At 44.5% G+C, this 21,800-nt stretch overlaps 1 protein-coding gene across 3 annotated transcripts in view; it reads right to left on the bottom strand.

The window, feature by feature from the left end:
• Nucleotides 1–21,106, bottom strand: part of LOC118361151 (rho GTPase-activating protein 12-like) — a 98,303-nt gene extending 77,197 nt beyond the window's left edge. For 2 of the 3 annotated variants that reach the window (XM_052483254.1, XM_052483253.1), the window contains exons 1-2: nt 20,560–21,102; nt 12,188–13,045 (exon numbers count right to left, since the gene is read on the bottom strand). In XM_052483254.1, the coding sequence (XP_052339214.1) occupies nt 12,188–13,000 (813 nt within the window). In that variant the 5' untranslated portion in view covers nt 13,001–13,045; nt 20,560–21,102. Of the gene's footprint in view, nt 1–12,187; nt 13,046–20,559 lie in introns of all 3 variants that reach the window. The other variant, XM_052483252.1, reaches the window with a different exon arrangement.
• Between the last annotated feature and the right edge of the window lie 694 nt (nt 21,107–21,800).

Here is a 21,800-nt window from a genome sequence, read left to right as displayed (position 1 = left end):
AAATGATGGGATAGGCAGTCCAAGATTTTAGTGCCAGATATTGTGTAAGGCAAGAAGATCATTCGTGGGGGAAACCTTTACCAATTCTGAAACCTGGGGTTGCGATATCATTGAGAGAAACAAAGACTATCTCTGTTAAGAGTGACAGACAGTGTCCCTGTTGAACGCTCTGCTTGCTCTGATTCATCCAGGTACAAATCAGCTGTAATGTGAGGAATCAGAAACGTAGCTACGATACCACAGCACCGTTCGCTTGCCACACTATGGCTGACAGAGCCAAAAGGGCCTTTTTAACTCCACCCAGACAGGAGTCAAATCAAATCAAATGTATTTATATAGCCCTTCATACATCAGCTGATATCTTAAAGTGCTGTACAGAAACCCAGCCTAAAACCCCAAACAGCAAGCAATGCAGGTGTAGAAGCACGGAGCAAGGAGTCTCCTGAATCCTTACATCAAGCTAATATCTGGTGCACCCCAAAAAAATAAGGTGTATTGTTAAAACCTATTGAGTGTAGGGGGCAGTATTTTGATGTTTGGATGAAAAACGTACCCAAATGAAACTGCCTGTTTCTCAGGCCAAGAATCTAGAATATGCATATAATTAAATAGGATAGAACACACTAAAGTTTCCAAAACTGTCAAAATATTGTCTGTGAGTATAACAGAACTGATATTGCAGGCGAAAACCTGAGGAAAATCCAACCCGGACATGCTGTTTTTCCTGAAAGCTCTCTGTTCCATTGCCTGCCTTCACTCCATTTAAAGGGATATCAACCAGATTCATTTTCCTATGGCTTCCCCATGGTGTGAACAGTCTTTAGACATAGTTTCAGGCTTTTATTTTGAAAAATGAGCGAGAAAGATCACATCGCGTCATTGTATGGCTGGGTGCCAGCAGCGTTTTGCATGCATTTCTCTCTCTCTCCTATTGAAGAAGCTACAGTCCCTGTTGAAATATTATCGATTATATATTGTAAAAACAACCTGAGGATTGATTATAAAAAACGTTTGACATGTTTCTACGAACTTTACGGATACTATTGAATTTGTCTGCGATGTCGTGACCGCTCGAGCCTGTGGATTTCTGAACATAACACGCCAACCAAATGGAGGTATTTTGGATATAAAAAAATAAATATTTATGGAACAAAAGGAACATTTATTGTGTAACTGGGAGTCTCGTGAGTGCAAACATCTCAAGATCATCAAAGGTAAGCGATTAATTTTATTGCTTTTCTGACTTTCGTGACCAATCTACTTGGCTGCTAGCTGTTTGTAATGTTTTGTCTACTGAGAGAGATGTCCTTACATAAAAATGCTTGGTATGCTTTCGCCAAAAAGCTTTTTTGAAATCTGACATGCCAGGTTGATTAACAAACAACAAGCTAAGCTGTGTTTTGCTATATTGCACTTGTGATTTCATAAAAATTCAATATATTTGAATTTGGCGCTCTGCAATTCAGCGGATGTTGATGAAAATGATCCCACTAACGGGATGGGTGCATCAAGAGGTTTTTAATAAACTATAGTTTTGGCAAGTCGGTTAGGACATCTACTTTGTGCATGAGAAGTAATTTTTCCGACAATTGTTATTATTACAATTATTTCACTATCACAATTCCAGTGGGTCAGAAGTTTACACACACTAAGTTGACTGTGTCTTTAAACAGCTTGGAAAAATCCTTCCGATAGGCTAATTGACATAATTTCAGTCAATTGGAGGTGTACCTGTGGATGTATTTCAAGCCCTACCTGCCTATTGGATTGACATGATGGGAAATTCAAAAGGAATCAGCCCAAGACCTCCACAAAAATTGTAGACCTCCACAAGTCTGGTTCATTCTTCGGAGCAAATTCCAAACACCTGAAGCTACCACTTTCATCTGTACAAACAATAGTTCACAAGTATTAACACCATGGCACCCCGCAGCCATCATACCGCTCAGGAAGGAGATGCGTTCGGTCTCCTAGAGATGAACGTACATGGGTGCAAAAAGTGAAAATCATTCCCAGAACAACAGCAACCTGTGAAGATGCTGGAGGAAACGGGTACAAAAGTATTTATATCCACAGTAAAACGAGTCCTATACCGACATAACCTGAAAGGTCGCTCAGCAAGGAAGAAGCCACTGCTCCAAAACCACCATAAAAAAAAAACACCATAAAAAAGCCAGACTACGGTTTGCAACTGCACATGGGGACAAAGATCGTACATTTTGGAGAAATGGTCTGATGAAACAAGAATAGAACTGTTTGGCCATAATGACCATCGTCATGTTTGGAGGAAAAAGGAGGAGGCTTGCAAGCCGAAGAACACCATCCCAACCGTGAAGCACGGGGGTGGCAGCATCATGTTGTGGGGGTGCTTTGCTGCAGAAGGGAATGGTGCACTTCACAAAATAGATGGCATCATGGGAGAGGGGAAATTATGTGGATATATTGAAGCAACATCTCAAGACATCAGTCGAGAAGTTAAAGCAAGGTCGCAAATGGACAATGACCCCAAGCATACTTCCAAAGTCGTGGCAAAATGGATTTAGGACAACAAAGTCAAGGTATTAGAGTGGCCATCACAAAGCCCTGACCTCAATCCTATAGAACATTTGTGAGCAAAACTGACAAAACGTGTGCAAGCAAGGAGGCCTAGAAACCTGACTCAGTTACACCAGCTCTGTCAGGAGGAATGTGACAAAATTCACCCAACTTATTGTGGGAAGCTTGTGGAAGGCTACCCAAAACATTTGACCTAAGTTCAAAAATTTAAAGGAAATGCTACCAAATACTAATTGAGTGTATTTAAACTGCTGACCCACTGGGAATGTGATGAAAGAAATAAAACCTGAAATAAATCGTTCTTTACTATTATTCTGACATTTCACATTCTTAAAATAAAGTGGTGATCCTAACTGACCTAAGAGAGGAAATTTGTACTAGGATTAAATGTCAGGAATTGTGAAACACTGAGTTTAAATGAATTTGTCTAAAGTGAATGTAAACTTCCGACTTCAACTGTACATAGAACCAGCTATACTGTCTATCGCAACAGACATGTGTCATATTTGTTGGGACCACTATCCCCTAAACGTAGACCCTCCTCCAGGCAGCATCTTGAATCAACCTGTATCCTGTCCCACTGAACCAGTACGGTGCGCCTCCGAGAATCTACTACCAGCTGTTCCAGACACAGTCTAGGTTATATGACAGGGTCCTGAGAGACGGGTCTGAAGCATTCTCTTCAACACAGTTCAGTTACACACAGTCTACCCTCTGCTCCGATCAGTCGCCAAAGCACGGGTTAGTTTCTTACACCATCACTAAACAGTAAACACACACTCAAAAGGCACTGGTGGCTGTCAATCTGCACAGATGAGGGAAACTCTAGTCTTCCTAACACCACAACACCCAAAATAACAACGCGAGTAGCAAGCAGGATTTCAGCAGTGGTACCAAGGCAAGGCAGTACGTTGATTTTGGAACGCTAGCTAGTTGACACACTAGCCTCAGCTAGTTTAATCAGGTGTGTGGCTGAAGCAGAGGAAGGGAAGGTGGGATGGAAGGCAAGGTGGGGAGAAAGGTGGGGAGGAAGGTGGGGAGGAAGGTGGGGAGGAAGGTGGGGAGAAAGGTGGGGAGAAAGGTGGGGAGAAAGGTGGGGAGAAAGGTGGGGAGAAAGGTGGGGAGAAAGGTGGGGAGGAAGGTGGGGAGAAAGGTGGGGAGAAAGGTGGGGAGAAAGGTGGGGAGAAAGGTGGGGAGGAAGGTGGGGAGGAAGGTGGGGAGGAAGGTGGGGAGAAAGGTGGGGAGAAAGGTGGGGAGAAAGGTGGGGGTGGGGAGAAAGGTGGGGAGGAAGGTGGGGAGAAAGGTGGGGAGAAAGGTGGGGAGAAAGGTGGGGAGAAAGGTGGGGAGAAAGGTGGGGAGAAAGGTGGGGAGGAAGGTGGGGAGGAAGGTGGGGAGAAAGGTGGGGAGAAAGGTGGGGAGAAAGGTGGGGAGAAAGGTGGGGAGAAAGGTGGGGAGAAAGGTGGGGAGAAAGGTGGGGAGAAGGAAGGTGGGGAGGAAGGTGGGGAGGAAGGTGGGGAGAAAGGTGGGGAGAAAGGTGGGGAGAAAGGTGGGGAGAAAGGTGGGGAGAAAGGTGGGGAGAAAGGTGGGGAGGAAGGTGGGGAGAAAGGTGGGGAGAAAGGTGGGGAGAAAGGTGGGGAGAAAGGTGGGGAGAAAGGTGGGGAGGAAGGTGGGGAGGAAGGTGGGGAGAAAGGTGGGGAGAAAGGTGGGGAGAAAGGTGGGGAGAAAGGTGGGGAGAAAGGTGGTGAGGAAAAGCATTCAAAGAAGAAAAAAAAAAGAGAGAAAAAATAAAATCAGGGTAACTCTCGTTCACGCATTCATTCCTTCTGGCGCTTACCTTGTCCTCTGGGTACATGCTGTCCCAGTCAGTCCAGCACAGCTCCCCACACACACACAGAGAGACAGACAGAGAGACAGAGAGCAAGCAAAGGGAGTCAGAGGGAGTGGATGACAGGGGAGTGAAAAACCGAATAAGAGAAAGTGAGGGAGTGTCGGAGAGAGAGAATGAGTACAAGAGATTCATCGCTGCAATCGTTCAAAGGTGAATAAATGTCCCACAGTGAGGGATTCTCCTCCACTCCAACCTTTCCGCTACCTTATCGAAGGATTACCAGAAATCCCAGGTTATGAAACAGACAGGATTCCTGCTAACCAGGAGATCTATACATCAGCTCCACTTCTAGGAGGCGCACACACGCAAAAGGAGAGGAGATGCTCAACCTCCCCAAGACGCTGTAGACTTTAATCCCGTCGTCTCAGCACAGAACCACAAATCTCTGGGAGAGGATGAAGTAAAGTTCAAACAGGTTAGCTACCTACCGTAAAGGCTGCCTGGAGCCGGAGGTGTTTTCAGTTACTATGAGTAGCGTCATGTCCTTCACATATAGTACCTCTGACAACCTATCAACAGCACTCATCATCATCACGAGAAAGAGATGGAAGAACTTTAAAAAATATATATTGAAAGATGGAGAAAGAGAGAAATAGAAGAGAGAGAACTACAGAGAGAGGAGCAACAAAGAGACCCAGAGGGAGAGACAAAGAGAATCAGAGGGAGCGACAAAGAGAATCAGAGGGAGAGACAAAGAGAATCAGAGGGAGAGACAAAGAAAGTGAAAAAGAGAAGCAGGGGAAGAGAGAGAGAAAGTGAAAAAGAGAAGCTTCATTGAATTACCTGTGCACTAGACCCACAGCCAGGTCTGTACAGTAGGTTACAAGTGTGTGTGTGTGGGGGGGGGGGGCAGGAATGACAAATATGCACTGGAAAACAAGCAGGGGCCTCCTTTTCAGCCAGCGCCTGGGAAGTAGCTAGGTCAGGCAGCCCAGCTCAAACAACAGAACAGTGGGCAAATTTTAAACAGACCAATCAACCTGGTTTCTAGAAGTATCCAGAAACTTAAATCACAACAGCAATTCATATTTTTGAGGTTATATTTTTCAAAGGTGAAATATGAAGAACTGTCTGTCACCCATAGCCACACACAACATTGTGAGCTATGTCAGTCAGTAACCTGTCACACATTCACAACCTTTGCTCCCCTGCCTCCCCTTGCACAAGTTTGTAAACAAGTGCCTAACAGACTGAGATAAATGTGTAAGCCCAAATAAGTCACGTGAAAAAGAGAGAGACAGAGAGACAGACAGCACAAAACTAGCTAGCAGACTTCCATCCCCTCACAAGATGCTTCTTCTGCATCTTTAATGACATGGCATTGTTGTAACGTTTCTCTTTCCAGTCATTCATGGACAGACGGTAAAGTAAGTCATTGGTTCACATCTAGTTCAGAGACCCACTAATCCCACTAACAGGAAAACAACCATCTCATGTGATAAGATAAACTGGAATTCAACAACCACTTTCCCACAAGCGTAAGGCTCTCCAGAGGGTAGTGAGGTCTGCATAACGCATCACCGGGGGCAAACTACCTGCCCTCCAGGACACCTACACCACCCGATGTCACAGGAAGGCCAAGAAGATCATCAAGGACCTCAGCTACTCGATCCATGGCCTGTTCACCCCGCTATCATCCAGAAGGCGAGGTCAGTACAGGTGCATCAAAGTAGGGACCGAGAGACTGAAAAACAGATTCTTCCAGGCCATCAGACTGTTAAATAGTCACCACTAACTAGCTTAAGCCCTGTAACCTGCTAAGAACTTTATCACAGTTACTAGCCAGCTACCATCCGGTACTCAACCCTGCATCTTCGAAACTCCTGCCCTATATACTGTTTTACCCAGATCGTATGTACACCGAGTGTACAAAACATTAGGAAAAACTGCTCTTTCCATGACATATCTTTCCCCTGGATTCACCTGGTCAGTCTATGATCCCTTATTGATATCACCTGTTAAATCCATTTCAAATCATTGCAGATGACAGGGAGGATTTTTAAGCCTAGAGACAATTGAGACATGGATTGTGTATGTGTGCCATTCAGAGGGTGAATGGGCAAGACAAAAGATTTACGTGCCGTTGAACGGGGTATGGTAGTAGGCTCCAGGCGCACCAGTTTGAGTGTGTCAAGAACTGCAACGCTGCTGGGTTTCACACACTCAACAGTTTCCCGTGTGTATCAAGAATGGTCTACCACCCAAAGGACATCCAGCCAACTTGACTTAACTGTTGGAAGCATTGAAGTCGACATGGGCCGGGTATCCCTGTGGAACACTTTTGACACCTTGTAGTCCATTCTGAGGGCAAATGGGGGTGCAACTCAATATTAGGAAGGTGTTCCTAATGTTTTGTAAACTCAGTGTATATACTGTATTCTAGTCAAGGCTCATCCTATATAACTATTACTGTACACACCTTTTCTACAATGTCCATAATGTCTATTCACATCATCATATACATATATATTTATATTCCGGACTCGGGTGACATTGCTAATTTGCAAATGTGGATATTTCTTCATTCCTTTTTTGGGGGGGATTTGTGTGTATTGTTTTGTATAGTTCGGTATTACTGCACTGTTGGAGCTAGAAACATATGCATTTCGCTAATACGATAACATCGGCAAAATATGTGGACATGACCAATACAATTAGATTTAAAATCATAATGAAAGCAGGCTATGAGGTGAAATAGGCTTTATTTTATTACTTATCGTTAAAGCCATATTTGATGTATTTATCAACGCACAAGCACCTTTTTCTCTCTCCTGTTGATATTATTCATACAGAAGTGTCATTTTGTGTGAAGTTTAAAATGCATTCCGTCATTACTAACTGTGTAATGTGACACATTTTAACATAAACATTTGGATTTGATGAATACAATGAAATACTGAAATCAGTCGTCTTCCTCAAATGAAGGGGATATTGACGGAACCTTTGCGAGAGGGAGGGAATGTGATTTCATTGCTCCTCAACCCACGGCTGAGTCATTTCATTCCGGGTAAGTGGAGTTAACCGCGAGTTAACCTGCCCCGTAGTAGGCTAGATCTGAAACATTCGTTGCCATAGACATTTACCTGGCTGAAAGGTGAGTCACTTTTGTATGAGCGGTTATGCCAAGTTGACCAAAGTTAATTCCTACCCAAGTTTCAGGGTCCCCAAGAGGAAACACCAGCGAAATAGTGGCAGAAGGGGAGTCCTTGCCAGATTAATGTCGAAGGGAAAACCAGCCATCTCTTCCCTTCATTCTACTGGCCAATGTTCGTTTATTGAAGGTAAAGTCACTTGATAATTGCTATCAATGGGACTCTCGTAATCTCAATATTCCCTGCCTTTCTGAAACATGGCTGAAACATGGCTTTCGGACAAGATATGGCTATCTAACCCGATGGAGTCTCCATTCACCGAGCGGACAGGACATTGAATTCAGGTAAATCCAGAGAGTGGTACAGCAAATGGTGTGCTAGTTCTAGCGTCCTCCGTAGGCTACGCTACAGGACTGCTTTGCTAGAGCCGACTGGAATGTGTTCTGGGTCTGAATACTTTCCAAACGCACTGTATAAAGCTAACTTACGATCTCGTGTTCTTCTTTTTTCTAATTTGTGTGTTTTTGTTCTACATTACTTTTTTTTATAGTACTACTTATATTGATTACTTGAAACAACCATGTCTGAAATGCACCCTATTCCCTATGTAGTGACCAGTGTTCTGGTCAAACGCAGTGCACTACATACTACGTATGCTGTTTTCATCTGATCTGATCTGGGTGCATCCCTGGGATCCCTGGGAATAGTGTGCCACTTGGGATGCACCCAGATCAGATGAGAGTCCCGCTAGCCGATTAACACAGCATACGTAAAGGCAGATGGAAATTCATAGATCTGACCTTGGGACAGCTCAGACCAGTTGTTCCTTTTTCCACAGATTTACTCCTGCATACAGTTTCATTCAAGTACTGTCATATTACGCCATTTGTGTTGCTGAGCAAAGCCTGGAAGTCGAGGATATACGGTAGACAACAAAGTGGTGGTGCCCCTTCCATTGGGAGTTGCTGACATAAAGACATGCGATTATTTTCAGGGATAATAGACATGCTTCTCAATAGGGTCCCTTTACTATCCCTGCATTAGCTACACATGGTGGTGCACATGGCAGGGGTATGGCTTCTCTATATTAGAGCAGCGGTCCCCCAAAAACAATTCCCAGGGCCCCCTTTTTCCCATTCACACCTACCCCTTTTTTTTCATTAAGTAAATTAAGTTTTCAGTAAGTAAAATAAAAAATAAAAATATATTTAATTTAAGACTCCTCGACATTAGAAGGTCAAAGATATCCCCATGTGCAGAGTCAAGTCTTCCTCTGGCATTTGACTACTTGTTTCTAGCCTAAAGCATCGCAGAGTTATGCGTTGTTATAATTAGATTTATTACAATCACGAATTCGGGAACCAAAGAGCATCTTGCAGAATAGTCAAAATCAAGGATGCAGGGTTACAGAGTAAGATAGGGGTCACATCTCGCCATCGTACAAACGCTCACACCTCTCAGAGATTGTCTTGTCTGATGGGCAGAAAAGCGTGGGGGTTGTCTCAGGCAGAGCAAGGCAAAGCAGCCAACAAGTTCCACTGCCTGGCTGGCACCAGAAGGGAAAGCCACAGACAAACAACAGCGCCATGAAGCAATGCCTGCATCATTCTCTCTCTACTCAATGACACATTGGGGGGAGGGGAAGGAAGAGAGAGAGAGAGAATGACTATCCTCACAGACCCAGAGAGAACAGAAAGGAGATATCTAGTCAGTTGCACAACTAAATGCTTTCAACCTAATTTAACATTTAACTCAACCCCTCTGAACCAACCCCAACCCCTCTGAACCAACTGCCTTACTCAAGGGCAGAAAGGCAGTTTTTCCACCTTGCCGGCTCGGGAATTTGAACAAGCAATCTTTCGTTACTGGCCCAACGCTCTTAACCACTAAGCTGTCTACAGATAGTGATATATGATGTTTATTGGGTCCCGTATATGATACACATGACACACAATGTGCTACAAAAATAACCTAGTATGGACACAGCTTGGCCACAGTTTGGCCACAGTACAGGGTGGCCCACAGGGTGGCCCACATCATGTCCTTTAAAGAACTGAAATACCACTCCATACAGATGCCAGTCAGGGTCTTGAGCAGTAAGGAAAGAGGTTTATTTTGACAATCCTTTAAGAGCATAGGAGCTGTGCTTTTAGAAGAGCAAGGAAGGGATGGGGGAGGGGCGCGGGGGGGGGGGTGTCGGCGGAATCTAAATGGGACTCAGGGGTGACATTGCCAACGAACCCATCGGACCAAAGCTGTGAATCAACCAGAGAAATGTGGGCCACCTGATCCTATAGCTACTACTGACCTAACAGAGCCCTACAGAGAAGGGAATTAGGGAGAATATGGTAACACACAGAGGTTTACTATCCTTCACTGATCTGATCTGATCAAATCAATTTAGGCTAGGGAGACGAGCTGGCACTGGCTCAGGCTAGCTCGTCACTGACAAATCCTCACAAACATTCCCTGATTCTCTATCCTATGGAGGGAGAAGGATAAAGGCAAGGGGATACAGGCAAGGGAGGAGAGGGGAGGAGGGGATACAGGCAAGGGAGGAGAGGGGAGGAGGGGATACAGGCGAAGGGAGGAGGGGATACAGGCGAAGGGAAGAGAGGGGAGGAGGGGATACAGGCGAAGGGAAGAGAGGGAAGGAGGGGATACAGGCGAAGGGAAGAGAGGGAAGGAGGGGATACAGGCAAGGGAAGAGAGGGAAGGAGGGGATAAGGGCAAGGGAGGAGAGGGGAGGAGGGGATAAGGGCAAGGGAGGAGAGGGGAGGAGGGGATACAGGCGAAGGGAGGAGAGGGAAGGAGGGGATACAGGCAAGGGAGGAGAGGGGACACAGGCAAGGGAGGGGAGGGGAGGAGGGGACACAGGCAAGGGAGGAGAGGGGAGGAGGGGATACAGGCAAGGGAGGAGAGGATACAGGCAAGGGAGGAGAGGGGAGGAGGGGATACAGGCAAGGGAGGAGAGGGGAGGAGGGGATGATAGAAAAAGGGGAAAAGAGGCTTTGTGTAAATGTCTCAGCTCAAAGCGCTTTGCTTCACAAACACACTTTTCTGCTGTAACCGTGCAATGACACAGGAATTGAAAGTGTTGGTTGGTTGCACTGCAGGGCCAATCACCTGCATGGCAACTGGCCACGAAATGACATGGAGCAGGTTTCACCTGACCAGACAGTGAGTGAGCTCCGCAGTTCACTGGCAGAGCCAATTTGCCGTGGGCTAGGCATACGCTCAGTTGCAACTACCCACTACAATCTGTCAAAATAATTATGACAAAAACCCCTTGATGCACAAGTAACATGTAAATGACTGGGGCAAATGTGTATGATTATGGTCACCAGTTTGACAAGCATGAAATTAATTCTGGTGAATTAGACATCATTTTGCATGCAGCTGGTTGGGATTTCATCATTGTTTTACAACAAAAAACATTCAAATCTTGTCATGGTCTGCAGACCATTGGTTCCATTCTCTCTCTCTCCTCTAACCCCTAGCACATGGCTTTCACTCTTTGCGCGCACACACACACACACACACACACACACAGTGGGGCGACAGAGCCGAGAAGACTGATCCTCAGCTGATATGACCTAGTTTCTATTCAAGCCCAGACCCTCTCTTTGTTCCTCAGCCGCCTTCTGCCTCCTTCTCGACAAAGAACCTTCACATAATCTACCCACAGCCTGAATTTAGAAAGAACCTAAAAAAAAATGCTCCCAAATCCATCTGCTCCTTCTGTAGACCACCACCTCCTTCACAGGAGGGACTCCTCTTGTCATTTTATTCACAGGTTCATTCATTTACACCTCAGACAGAGACAGACCGGATGATCCGGGCCTCTCCTGATGATGATAATGAGTCATAATGGAGGTGGGAGGAGGAGACCTACATGATCAACCTTGGTGAGGTCTGCGAGTTACACACATGCTGTCGCTGAAGTGGACACTCAAATGAGACTCCCATGGCTCTCTGCTCTAGACTTGGAGGCTCCCAGAGCCATTCTACCCGCTTGCTGAGAGAGAGAAACCTGTTGGTACAAAGGAAAGTTTAGGCTCCAAACTCATCAGCACTATATTCCACTGTTGAAGTTGACCACTCAAAACTGACCTCATCAGCAACTACATCCAAAACCAGACACCTGCTTCATGGATCAGCATATCACTCCAGTGTATGTCCCGTGTAGGTCCGACAACCGCACTCAATTACAGGACCTTCAGATTTAACAGTGGTGCTATGAACACCCTATTTAGTCTTTAAATGGCCCAACGCGAACACGAGGAGCATCTACCCCCCCCCCACCTTTATTAATAGCAACTGTTGCTGCTCTTGTCAGATCTGGCAAATGAGGCCAAGAGTATTCAAGGCAATGGGGTGGAATAAAACAGCATTGTCCATGGGGGCTGGTGAACGAAGGCAGCTCCGCAGGACACAGTGGAGGAGAGACCCGCAATCAATCAAAATCTAATCTGACAGGAGGGAGAGATGGGAAGGAGGACACTTATCAGCTGTCTTCAAGCTAGCCAGGGACATGGATGAAAAAGAGAGCAAGGGAGAAAAGAGGATGCTGGATAGAGAAAGGGCTGTAATAATCATGGGTGTGTCGGTTCCCATTTAACAACAGCATGTTCATCATACTGTCTCCTACCTGCATGTGTTCAGCAGAGCTGCTACTTAGGTCGTCTCCAGACTCCGAGTCGTTCCGGAGCGTCTCCGACCCCTCCCCCGGGGAGTCGCCAGAAGAGGAGGGGGTCTGTTCTGTATCATCACTTCCCTGGTGGCGTTTATGGTCGTTGTAAGGGGCTCTGGGGGGCGGAGAGTCCGCCCGCATCCGTGGTAACGTGGAGTTGTTGCTGTGGTGATGGTTATTGTTGTTGTGTAGGAGCACCAGCTCGGCTACACCAGGGGGCTTGCTGTGCCGCGGGCTGCCCGGGTTCTGGTTGGCGTCCTTGGGCAGAGCGGGCGGGGTGACGTGCACCGGAAAGGGTGACGGCGTGGAGGAGGGCGACGGACGCCCAAAACTAGACATCTCCTGAGGCGGCCTGTTGTTGAGGTTCTCATTGGACGCTCTGCATATATCCAGAACTGTAGGCTTCACACGGAACGCCCCACTCACCCCACCAATCCCGCACGACACGAGAGGCTTCTGGGGGGGCATGAGCGCCCGCCGCACTTCCCTGACGTACTGTGCTGGGACATAGAAGGCTTTCATCCCCTCCTCCTTCCTCACCTGCCACCAGTCCTCGTTGGTCTTCCTGACCAGCATGTAGCACTCCCCCTGCCTGATGGAGATCAGCTTGTCCTTGGCCGTGTACTCATAGTCGTACTCCACCTCCACGTACACCTGGCCTGGGGCGATGGTGGGCACATCCACCCCGCCGCCATGCCCATCTCTGTCAGCCATGATGGTGTTGACCCCTTCTATCCGTGTCGACCTTTGACCTCTATTGGTGCTCAGCATTGGAGTGCTGGGGGGATCCACATCTCTCACTGGGGATCAGCTAGACTGCAGGGAGAAGAAAATAGGAAGGTTTCAGTTCAGGTTTAATTTTTGACTGCATTATTTAGCGGTTTTATGCTAAACCAAAGCCAATTGACCTCTGGGACAAATCAAGTTAAAACTTGATCCTGCCAAAGACTATTATTGTTCTCCAAGGTTGGTACCTTCTTTCATCACAGGCTAAGGACTTCATTTCTACCCCCTACCGACCACCCTGACCCTGCATAAAGACGGTACTTTTACAGCCCTCTGTCTGAATGGGATTGAAACTTTAACGTAATCCAACACAGACACTACTACTCACCACAACAACACTCGCCTTTAAATCCTACTTTATTACGGACTTCCTCCCACAAGTCTCTCTCAGACAACACTGGCATGATGTCACAAGCTATTCTCAGTAAGTGAAGATCATACAGGTGCTAATTCACTCATTTTCAAAACCAGCTTTAAACCCACAGAATCAGAAAGAGATGGCTGCGGCTACAGATATGACTGGATAGGAAATCCACAGCGGAAACCTCAACTAACCTCAAAGGAACACAGGTGAGGCCAGCCTGACCTCAATCACCTTAACACACACACACACACACACACACACACACACACACACACACACACACACACACACACACACACACACACACACACTTCTTGTGATCAGATGACAATGGCAGAGAGAAACACTGTCCTAAATAAAAGCCTAAAATGGCCAGAGTTGCATATAGTATTACTAATATAGGTCTACTATAAATAAAGCAAAAACAGTAGCCTACTGGCACCACAGCCTTATTTGGAATATTTAAGGCTCTGACTGGAGCTAGCCATTTCCTTCGGTTTCTCAGAGGACACTAAATCCCTTACTTCATTCACATTTTACTGCATCTAGTGACAGCCAAGACCCTCCTCCCCTTGTTTTCTTGACTGGGAACTGGGTCTTCCTCTGGTTTGGAAGCACTGTCAGTGATCTACAGTATCAGACATTGACAATCCCCTGACATATCACCTAGAAATACCCATCAACATCAACGCAAGGTTCAGGGGCTCCCCTGCCAGAGTAGCTTCCATCCATAACTCCCTCGTGTCAGAATCTTTATGCTCCTTTAAATAGCATCCACTGCAGTCTGTCTGACATCCCGAAGAGGCAGGAAAAAGCAGGTGCTTTTCTGAGGCGTGAGTCTATGCTGTATCTATATAGAGGATGGTCCCTCGTATGTAAAGGGATATGAACGCACACATTTAGCCACGGTGGCAGAGGACACACACAACCGCCTCCCACCAAGAATAGATATCTGGTAGTTACAGTGGTCTGGGAGTGAGTGTGAGTGACAGAGAATAGGCTATCACAGAGCGGCGACTGTACACCGATCAGGATGGTCTACTACAGAGCAATTCCACGTTAACGGAAATACTTAACAGAAGTATTTTCTCACTTTTAAATGCATGCCAAACTAGAACCATTGATTTCAAAGTGTAACAATCCATATAACTACGCACAGGACCTCAGCCACCTGAGCAACAGGCTGCGGCTATGGAACCCTGAACTATTCCCCAGACGTGATACATTGTCCCGGACCTGCTGTTTTCCAGCCCCTCCCTCTCTCTACCGCACCTGCTGTTATGACCTCTGAATGCTCGGCTATGAAAAGCCAACTGACATTTACTCCTGAGATGCTGACCTTTTGCACCCTCAACAACCACTGTGATTATTATTTGACCCTGCTGGTCATCTATGAATGTTTGAACATCTTGAAGAATGATCTGGCCTTAATGGCCATGAACAGTTGAAGTCGGAAGTTTACATACACCTTAGCCAAATAGATTTAAATCTCAGTTTCTCACAATTCCTGACATTTAGTCCTAGTAAAAATTCCCTGTCTTAGGTCAGTTAGGATCATCACTTTATTTTAAGAATGTGAAATGTCAGAATAATAGTAGAGGGAATTATTTATTTCAGGTTTTATTTCTTCGTCACAGCAGTTTACATCTACCAAATACTAATTGAATGTCATAGTGTTTAAATTGTTTAACTTGGATCAAACGTTTTCAGTAGCCTTCCACAAGCTTCCCACAATAAGTTGGTTGAATTTTGGCACATTCCTCCTGACAGAGCTGGTGTAACTGAGTCAGGTTTGTAGGCCTCCTTGCTCGCACACGCTTTTTCAGTTCTGTCCACAAATGTTCTATAGGATTGAGGTCAGGGCTTTGTGATGGCCACTCCAATACCTTGACACAACTTCTGGAAGTATGCTTGAGGTCATTGTCCATTTGGAAAATCCATTAGCAACCAAGCTTTAACTTCCTGACTGACGTCTTGAGACGTTGCTTCAATATATCCACATAATTTTCCTGGCTCATGATGCCATCTATTTTGTGAAGTGCACCCGTCCCTCCTGCACCAAAGCACCCCCACAACATGATGCTGCTACCCCCGTGCTTCACCTTTGGGATGGTGTTCTTCGGCTTGCAAGCCTCCTCCTTTTCCCTCCAAACGATGGTCACTATGGTCAAACAGTTCTATTTTTGTTTCATCAGACTAGAGGACATTTCTTGAAAAAGTACTATTTTTCTCCCCATGTGCAGTTGCAAACCGTAGTCTTTTTTTATTGCGGTTTTGGAGCAGTAGCTTCTTACTTGCTGAGCGGCCTTTCAGGTTATGTCGATATAGGACTCATTTTACTGTGGATATAGATACTTTCGTACCTGTTTCCTCCAGCATCTTCACAAGGTCCTCTGCTGTTGTTCTGGGATTGATTTACACTTTTCGCACCAAAGTACTTTCATCTCTTGAAGACAGAATCTCCTTCCTGAGAGGTATGATGGCTGCGTGGTCCCATGGTGTTAATACTTGCGTACTGTTGTTTGTACAGATGAAAGTGGTACCTTCAGGAGTTTGGAAATTGCTCCCAAGGTCTACAATTGTTTTTCAGAGGTCTTGGCTGATTTCTTTTGATTTTCCCATGAGGTCAAGCAAAGAGGCACTGAGTTTGAAGGTAGACCTTGAAATACATCCACAGGTACACCTCCAATTGACTCAAATTATGTCAATTAGCCTATCCGAAGCTTCTAAAGCCATGACATCATTTTCTGGAATTTTCCAAGCTGTTTAAAGGCACAGTCAACTTAGTGTATGTAAACTTCTGGCCCACTGGAATTGTGATACAGTGAATTATAAGTGAAATAATCTGTCTGTAAACAATTGTTGGAAAAATGACTTTTGTCATGCACAGAGTAGATGTCCTAACCGACTTATCAAAACTATAGTTTGTTAACAAGAAATTTGTGGAGTGGTTGAAAAATGTTTTAATGATGCCAACCTAAGTGTATGTAACCCTCCGACTTCAACTGTATTTACAGTGTATATACACTACCGTTCAAAAGTTTGGGGTCACTTCGAAATGTCCTTGTTTTTTAAAGAAAATCACATTTTTTGCACATTAAAATCACATCAAATTGATCAGAAATACAGTATAAATATTGTTAATGTTGTAAATTAATATTGTAGCTGGAAATGGCTGATTTTGTATGGAATATCTACATAGGCGTACAGAGGCCCATTATCAGCAACCATTACTCCTGTGTTCCAATGTCACGTTGTGTTAGCTAATCAAAGTTCATAATTTTAAAAGGCTTATTGATCATTATAAAATCATTTTGCAATTACGTTAAACACAGCTGAAAACTGTTGTCCTAATTAAAGAAGCAATAAAACCTTCTTTAGACTAGTTGAGTATCTGAAGATTCAGCATTTGTGGGTTCGATTACAGGCTCAAAATGGCCAGAAACAAAGAACTTTCTTCTGAATCTCGTCAGTGTATTCTTGTTCTGAGAAATTAAGGCTATTACATGTGAGAAATTGCCAAGAAACTGAAGATCTGGTACAATGCTGTGTACTAGTCCCTTCACAGAACAGTGCATACTGGCTCTAACCAGAATACAAATACGAGTGGGAGGCCCCGGTGCACAGCTGAGCAAGAGGACAAGTACATTAGTGCCTAGTTTGAGAAACAGACACCTCACAAGTCCTCAACTGGCAGCTTCATTAAATAGTACCCGCAAAACACCAGTATCAACGTCAACAGTGAAGAGGCGACTCCGGGATGCTGGCCTTCTAGGCAGAGTTGCAAAGAAAAAGCCATATCTCAGATTGGCCAATAAAGATAAAAGATTAAGATGGGCAAAAGAACACAGACACAGGAAGTCTGCTATGTAGGCCAGCATCCCGGAATCATTTTGAGGATTTTGCAGAGGATATCTTCGTCACGCAATTTTACATCTAACTAACATGTTTGGTGCACTATTTCTCAAAGAAAAAAATGTACATGAAAACAAGCGCTCGTTGAATGACAACAAAAATACTTTATTGAAGAATCCCTACAGAGTTGACCTATCATGGAAGAAGGAGTGTAGACTTTGGCTCCCGAACATCGGCTGGCCCCGAGAAAACAATTGTGTGCCCGAAGTCCAAAACGTCACAAAATGTCAATATACGCACACACTCTTTCCGAACTGTTACGCTTAGGAAGCATGTGGAGGCCGTATGTGTACTTCTGTCACACGTCCTCTCGTGTCACACACAGGAACCAGAGCTCTCCCTCTTCAGCTTACACTACTCAGCATATCTATGGGTGTGAAGAGGGGAGACTGACTTGCTCACTGACACACACACATGGTGTAAAGAGGAGGGACTGGAGACTGGCGACTGCCATTAATACCGATAACAGCAACACGAGTGGTGCTGCATACCCACAGCAATCACTCCCTAACAGGCTCACATACCTTTTCATCATGCCACCACCTCCTAAGATGGATGATTCACTTTGTTTGGGCACTCTGTAGCCTCATTTCATACTGTACACATTGTAACCAAACGGTATATTGTTCCTTGTAAATGTATTGCATGATATACATTAGTGATATACAGTAAGTGTTGGCTAGAGTAGACAGAGACAAGGCATTATGTCTGCATGAGTTATACATTAGGCTCCTTTTCCCCAAGGAGGCAGTGTCATATCTAAAGACCGTATGACTATGATTATTATGTTTATAACTAATCTACAGTTCTAACAAAAAGTTGCTCTCCGTAATATTCCTGGTCTGAGATTTCCATGGCAACACAATTGAACCAATGGATGACTTTTATGGAAGAGGTGTCAATCAAACCCACAACAAACCTCAAAACCCAGATAAGAAAACTGGTGATGGAGCCGAAGCATTACTTCCGACACTTAAATCAACCCATTCTAAACTACAGCTAACTGTAAATACGGCTGACTTCTGGGAAACACTGAAACTGACAGCTTGAGTAACAGTGTTTTTGAAGACCGACTCCCCTCTCTCTGTCTGCATCCCAAATAGAACCCTATTTCCCCTATGGGCCCTGGTCAAAAGTAGTGCAGAATATAGGGAATAGAGTGCTATTTGGGACAACAACTCCGACAGATGTGTCATTAATTTCTGTGGCAGGCTGTGAAACAGGAAACAGGGAATTGCAATCCATCTCAGATAAATTAACTGCTCTAAGAAGAACAAATTTACAGTTAGTCCTTAAGCAATGTAAGCCAACTAGTTGCTCTGTTATTGATTCAAATCAAAACGGCAGACAAGTAAAAAAAAAAACCTTTCAAAAGGGCAATGGCTCACCTTTGGGAGGTTTCACCCTATTGAATGAGCTCCAAAATACTAGGCAACTTGTTGATTACCCTCTTTTATACCGCACATAATAGGGTATTATTCATGCTTATCTTGATGTTCAGTTCACCTGTAGGCTATGCACCAATAAGATCTAAAGTGGGGTGTCAAACATATGGCCCACGGGGCATACATTCATACAGTTTCTTGACAGTGTCCAGAGCTCTCTAATAATCACCGAAATGAAAGCTAGACAGTCGGGGAACATCAAAAATTCGAAAAACGATGGCTAGAAGACTATTTTTTTCCAAACTTTGAAGGGGATGAAATATAACCCGTGAACAGTGCAGCAGCCCCCCGGAACTCATTGAAGACTGAATGCGGCCCGAGGGGCAAAATCTGTTTGACACCCCTGATCTTAAACATCAATCAGCTTATTGTGACGATCTCTCCATCCATCCACAGCCACACACTAAATGGATCGTTTGAAATTATTATGTAGAACAATATCTCCTATTATTAGATATAAACAAATCGGACAAACTGGGGGACCTGTCCTACGGTTTGAGGATGATGGATGGATTATCATTATGTAAGGAACATTAAATATGCTTTCATTTTCACACATCTACGCATCGCTGGCCACGCAAGCACCACAACACTGAGATTCTACATGCCTTTGTCCCAGTGGTTCTATTGGAAACAGAATAACAGATGTCACCAAGGCTGTGCGGTAGCCAACAACATGTGCATATAGGCCTACTGCTGTTCAAATGTTTTCCCAATTGTAGTTGTAAATTGGTGTGTGGATAGGGATAAGTAATGGTGCAAAGAAGCATTGCATTCAACAACTTGGCAAAGCAAAAACATGGATTTAATATCTTTGAGGTTTTTTTTTTTTGTAGAACCACCTGCAACTGGAAACGGACATTTAACCGAATCAGAAACGAAGAAAGTATCGCAAAGAAAAAAAAGGTTAGTTTATAAATCTATGGCGGTGGTTTCTATGGGGCTTTCCTGTAACGCCCAGTAATGGACACCAAAAATCATGTAACTAGGCTCCTGCAGACCTGCTCTGACTTGGAGCCAAGGCAAGGTCTTGGGTACCTTTCAGCTTTCATTTAAATAACAATGGCTAACTTTAACACCATTTCACAAAGCAAGTCTTGAATGATGGAGGTTGTTGATTCTGCTAGCCAGTCCTTTATTCCATAACTCCCTGGTGGAAACACAATAACACTAGAGCTAACATTAACATAAAACACTGGCGACACGCTGGTGTGGTGGTAAGTTTAGATGGAAAAGCACCATTCAAATACAACAAAAGGAGTTAAATCCATATTCAATTTCAACAAAAGACCCCGACGAGACAGAAACGCTCATTCCCAAACCAGGAAAGTCTGGCTAGTGCCACTAATAGCCACTAACGTTAGTTGTGGTGCAGACAAAGCTGAGGAAAAAAAAATATCCTTTTAAGAAACATTTGACACAGATGTGATTCATATCAAACTATTAGACCTGTTGGGAATAATCTGTTTACCAATTGTAGGCTACCTATGCTAAGAAAGCAATGCGTTGAACAAAAATGTAGGCAGTGTTCCACGTGAAAAACCACGTACATACAACCAAAACAATATTGGCACCCCAATATCACCCAGCGTTGTAGTCTACATATCAAAACAGAGCTCACGTTTATAAATATAGTTATGTTACTACACCACAACAGCAGTAGGTTCTAATGCACCCCTCTGTGAAGGAACTCGATGTCGAAGAAACCAAAGTAGCCAGTCGTTTTTGCAACTATGCATTACAACAAGGTAACTCTGGAAGTAACCAATAACTAACTATCTGTGGTCTTGCGATTAATGATGTAACGTAAGCCTACACACCTTTTTAGCGGTATCTTCTTTCTCTTCAAAGAATAAGCTGGCCAACCGCGGTTTGTTTTGTGCGGAACTTTTCCTCCAGATATATCAGTGATCTTAGCTGCTCCAGTACGCGACTCGAGTACGCTAACTCTGTATTCAGTGTTCCCAATCCCCCGCCTCGTTTTCACTCTGCCGTGGTGCTGTCGCTTGTGAGCGCTGGGTTGGTCGGTTCTCCCACCCTGCCTGCCTTGCCTGTGTCTGTCTGCCTCTCTGTCTGTCTGCCAACTTTGATGGACGATAGGCTACTCCTGGCATGCCATCTGGTGGTCAATAGTCTCACGGAGTGGCAATAGGCTACCACTTGCTTTCCTTGAAAGCTATTCTACCAGTCTTAATTTCGAAAATAGGTTATTTGTTCAAAATTACAGTTTAATTTGTAACAAATGTGGTTTATTGGTTTAGCCTATAGGCTACTATATCCCATGCCACATGTGTAACGTGATGGGGTTGATATTGGGTCTCTCTTAGTCGCAATGGGTCTGGTGATCATCAAGACAGCTCCATAAAGAAAGAGCTCCTAATTTACCGTCTCAGTTTAAGTCACCATCGGTTACCATCTCAAGCCAAATCTGTGACAGACGTTTCAAGACTGCCCCACAATTATCTATTTTTTAAATAATAGATTACGGGGGATTTGGAGTTGCCAAATTCGGATTTGTCCAAATGATCCGCACCAAAAATAAATCAGTATTCTTTCTAAGAAAAGCCAGTCTTTCTAAAAGCCAGTCCTGGCAAAGCGAAGTAAAACAATTACTGAAAACATATCACCAAAATGTACAATAGCTTGTTTTTCCACTCATCAGATTCCGTTATTTGATATTGTGTGACTGTACCATAGCGTGCTCTGCTGGTGTGAATGGGCCAGTGCATCCAACGGCCCATTACCTGCTACAGAATGCAGGTAATCTACTGGTATGGCTGGGCAATCAATGCCATGAACAACAAGCATTTTTAAACTACGTGTACTATTATCAGACAAGGGTGTAGTCTTGACTCAGTATGATATATGGACCCCATCCTTTCCATGTCATACAATCATAAAAACTCCAACCAAGAGGCAACATTCACTTTTAACAAAGAAGCAGGTTTATCAACTTCCACTGGCCTCCGAGTTGCCGATTTCTCTCCATTTGACTTCTCAATTCATTGATTTTGGAAAGCAAGGTTGGAGAGTGTTTCCTTCCCGTTCCTGATGAAAAAAG

This window comes from Oncorhynchus keta, chromosome 28, assembly GCF_023373465.1.
Source record: "Oncorhynchus keta strain PuntledgeMale-10-30-2019 chromosome 28, Oket_V2, whole genome shotgun sequence".
NCBI lineage: Eukaryota > Metazoa > Chordata > Actinopteri > Salmoniformes > Salmonidae > Oncorhynchus > Oncorhynchus keta.
The sequence above is the reverse complement of the archived record's forward strand: the minus strand, read 5'-3'. Positions and strand labels throughout refer to the sequence as shown.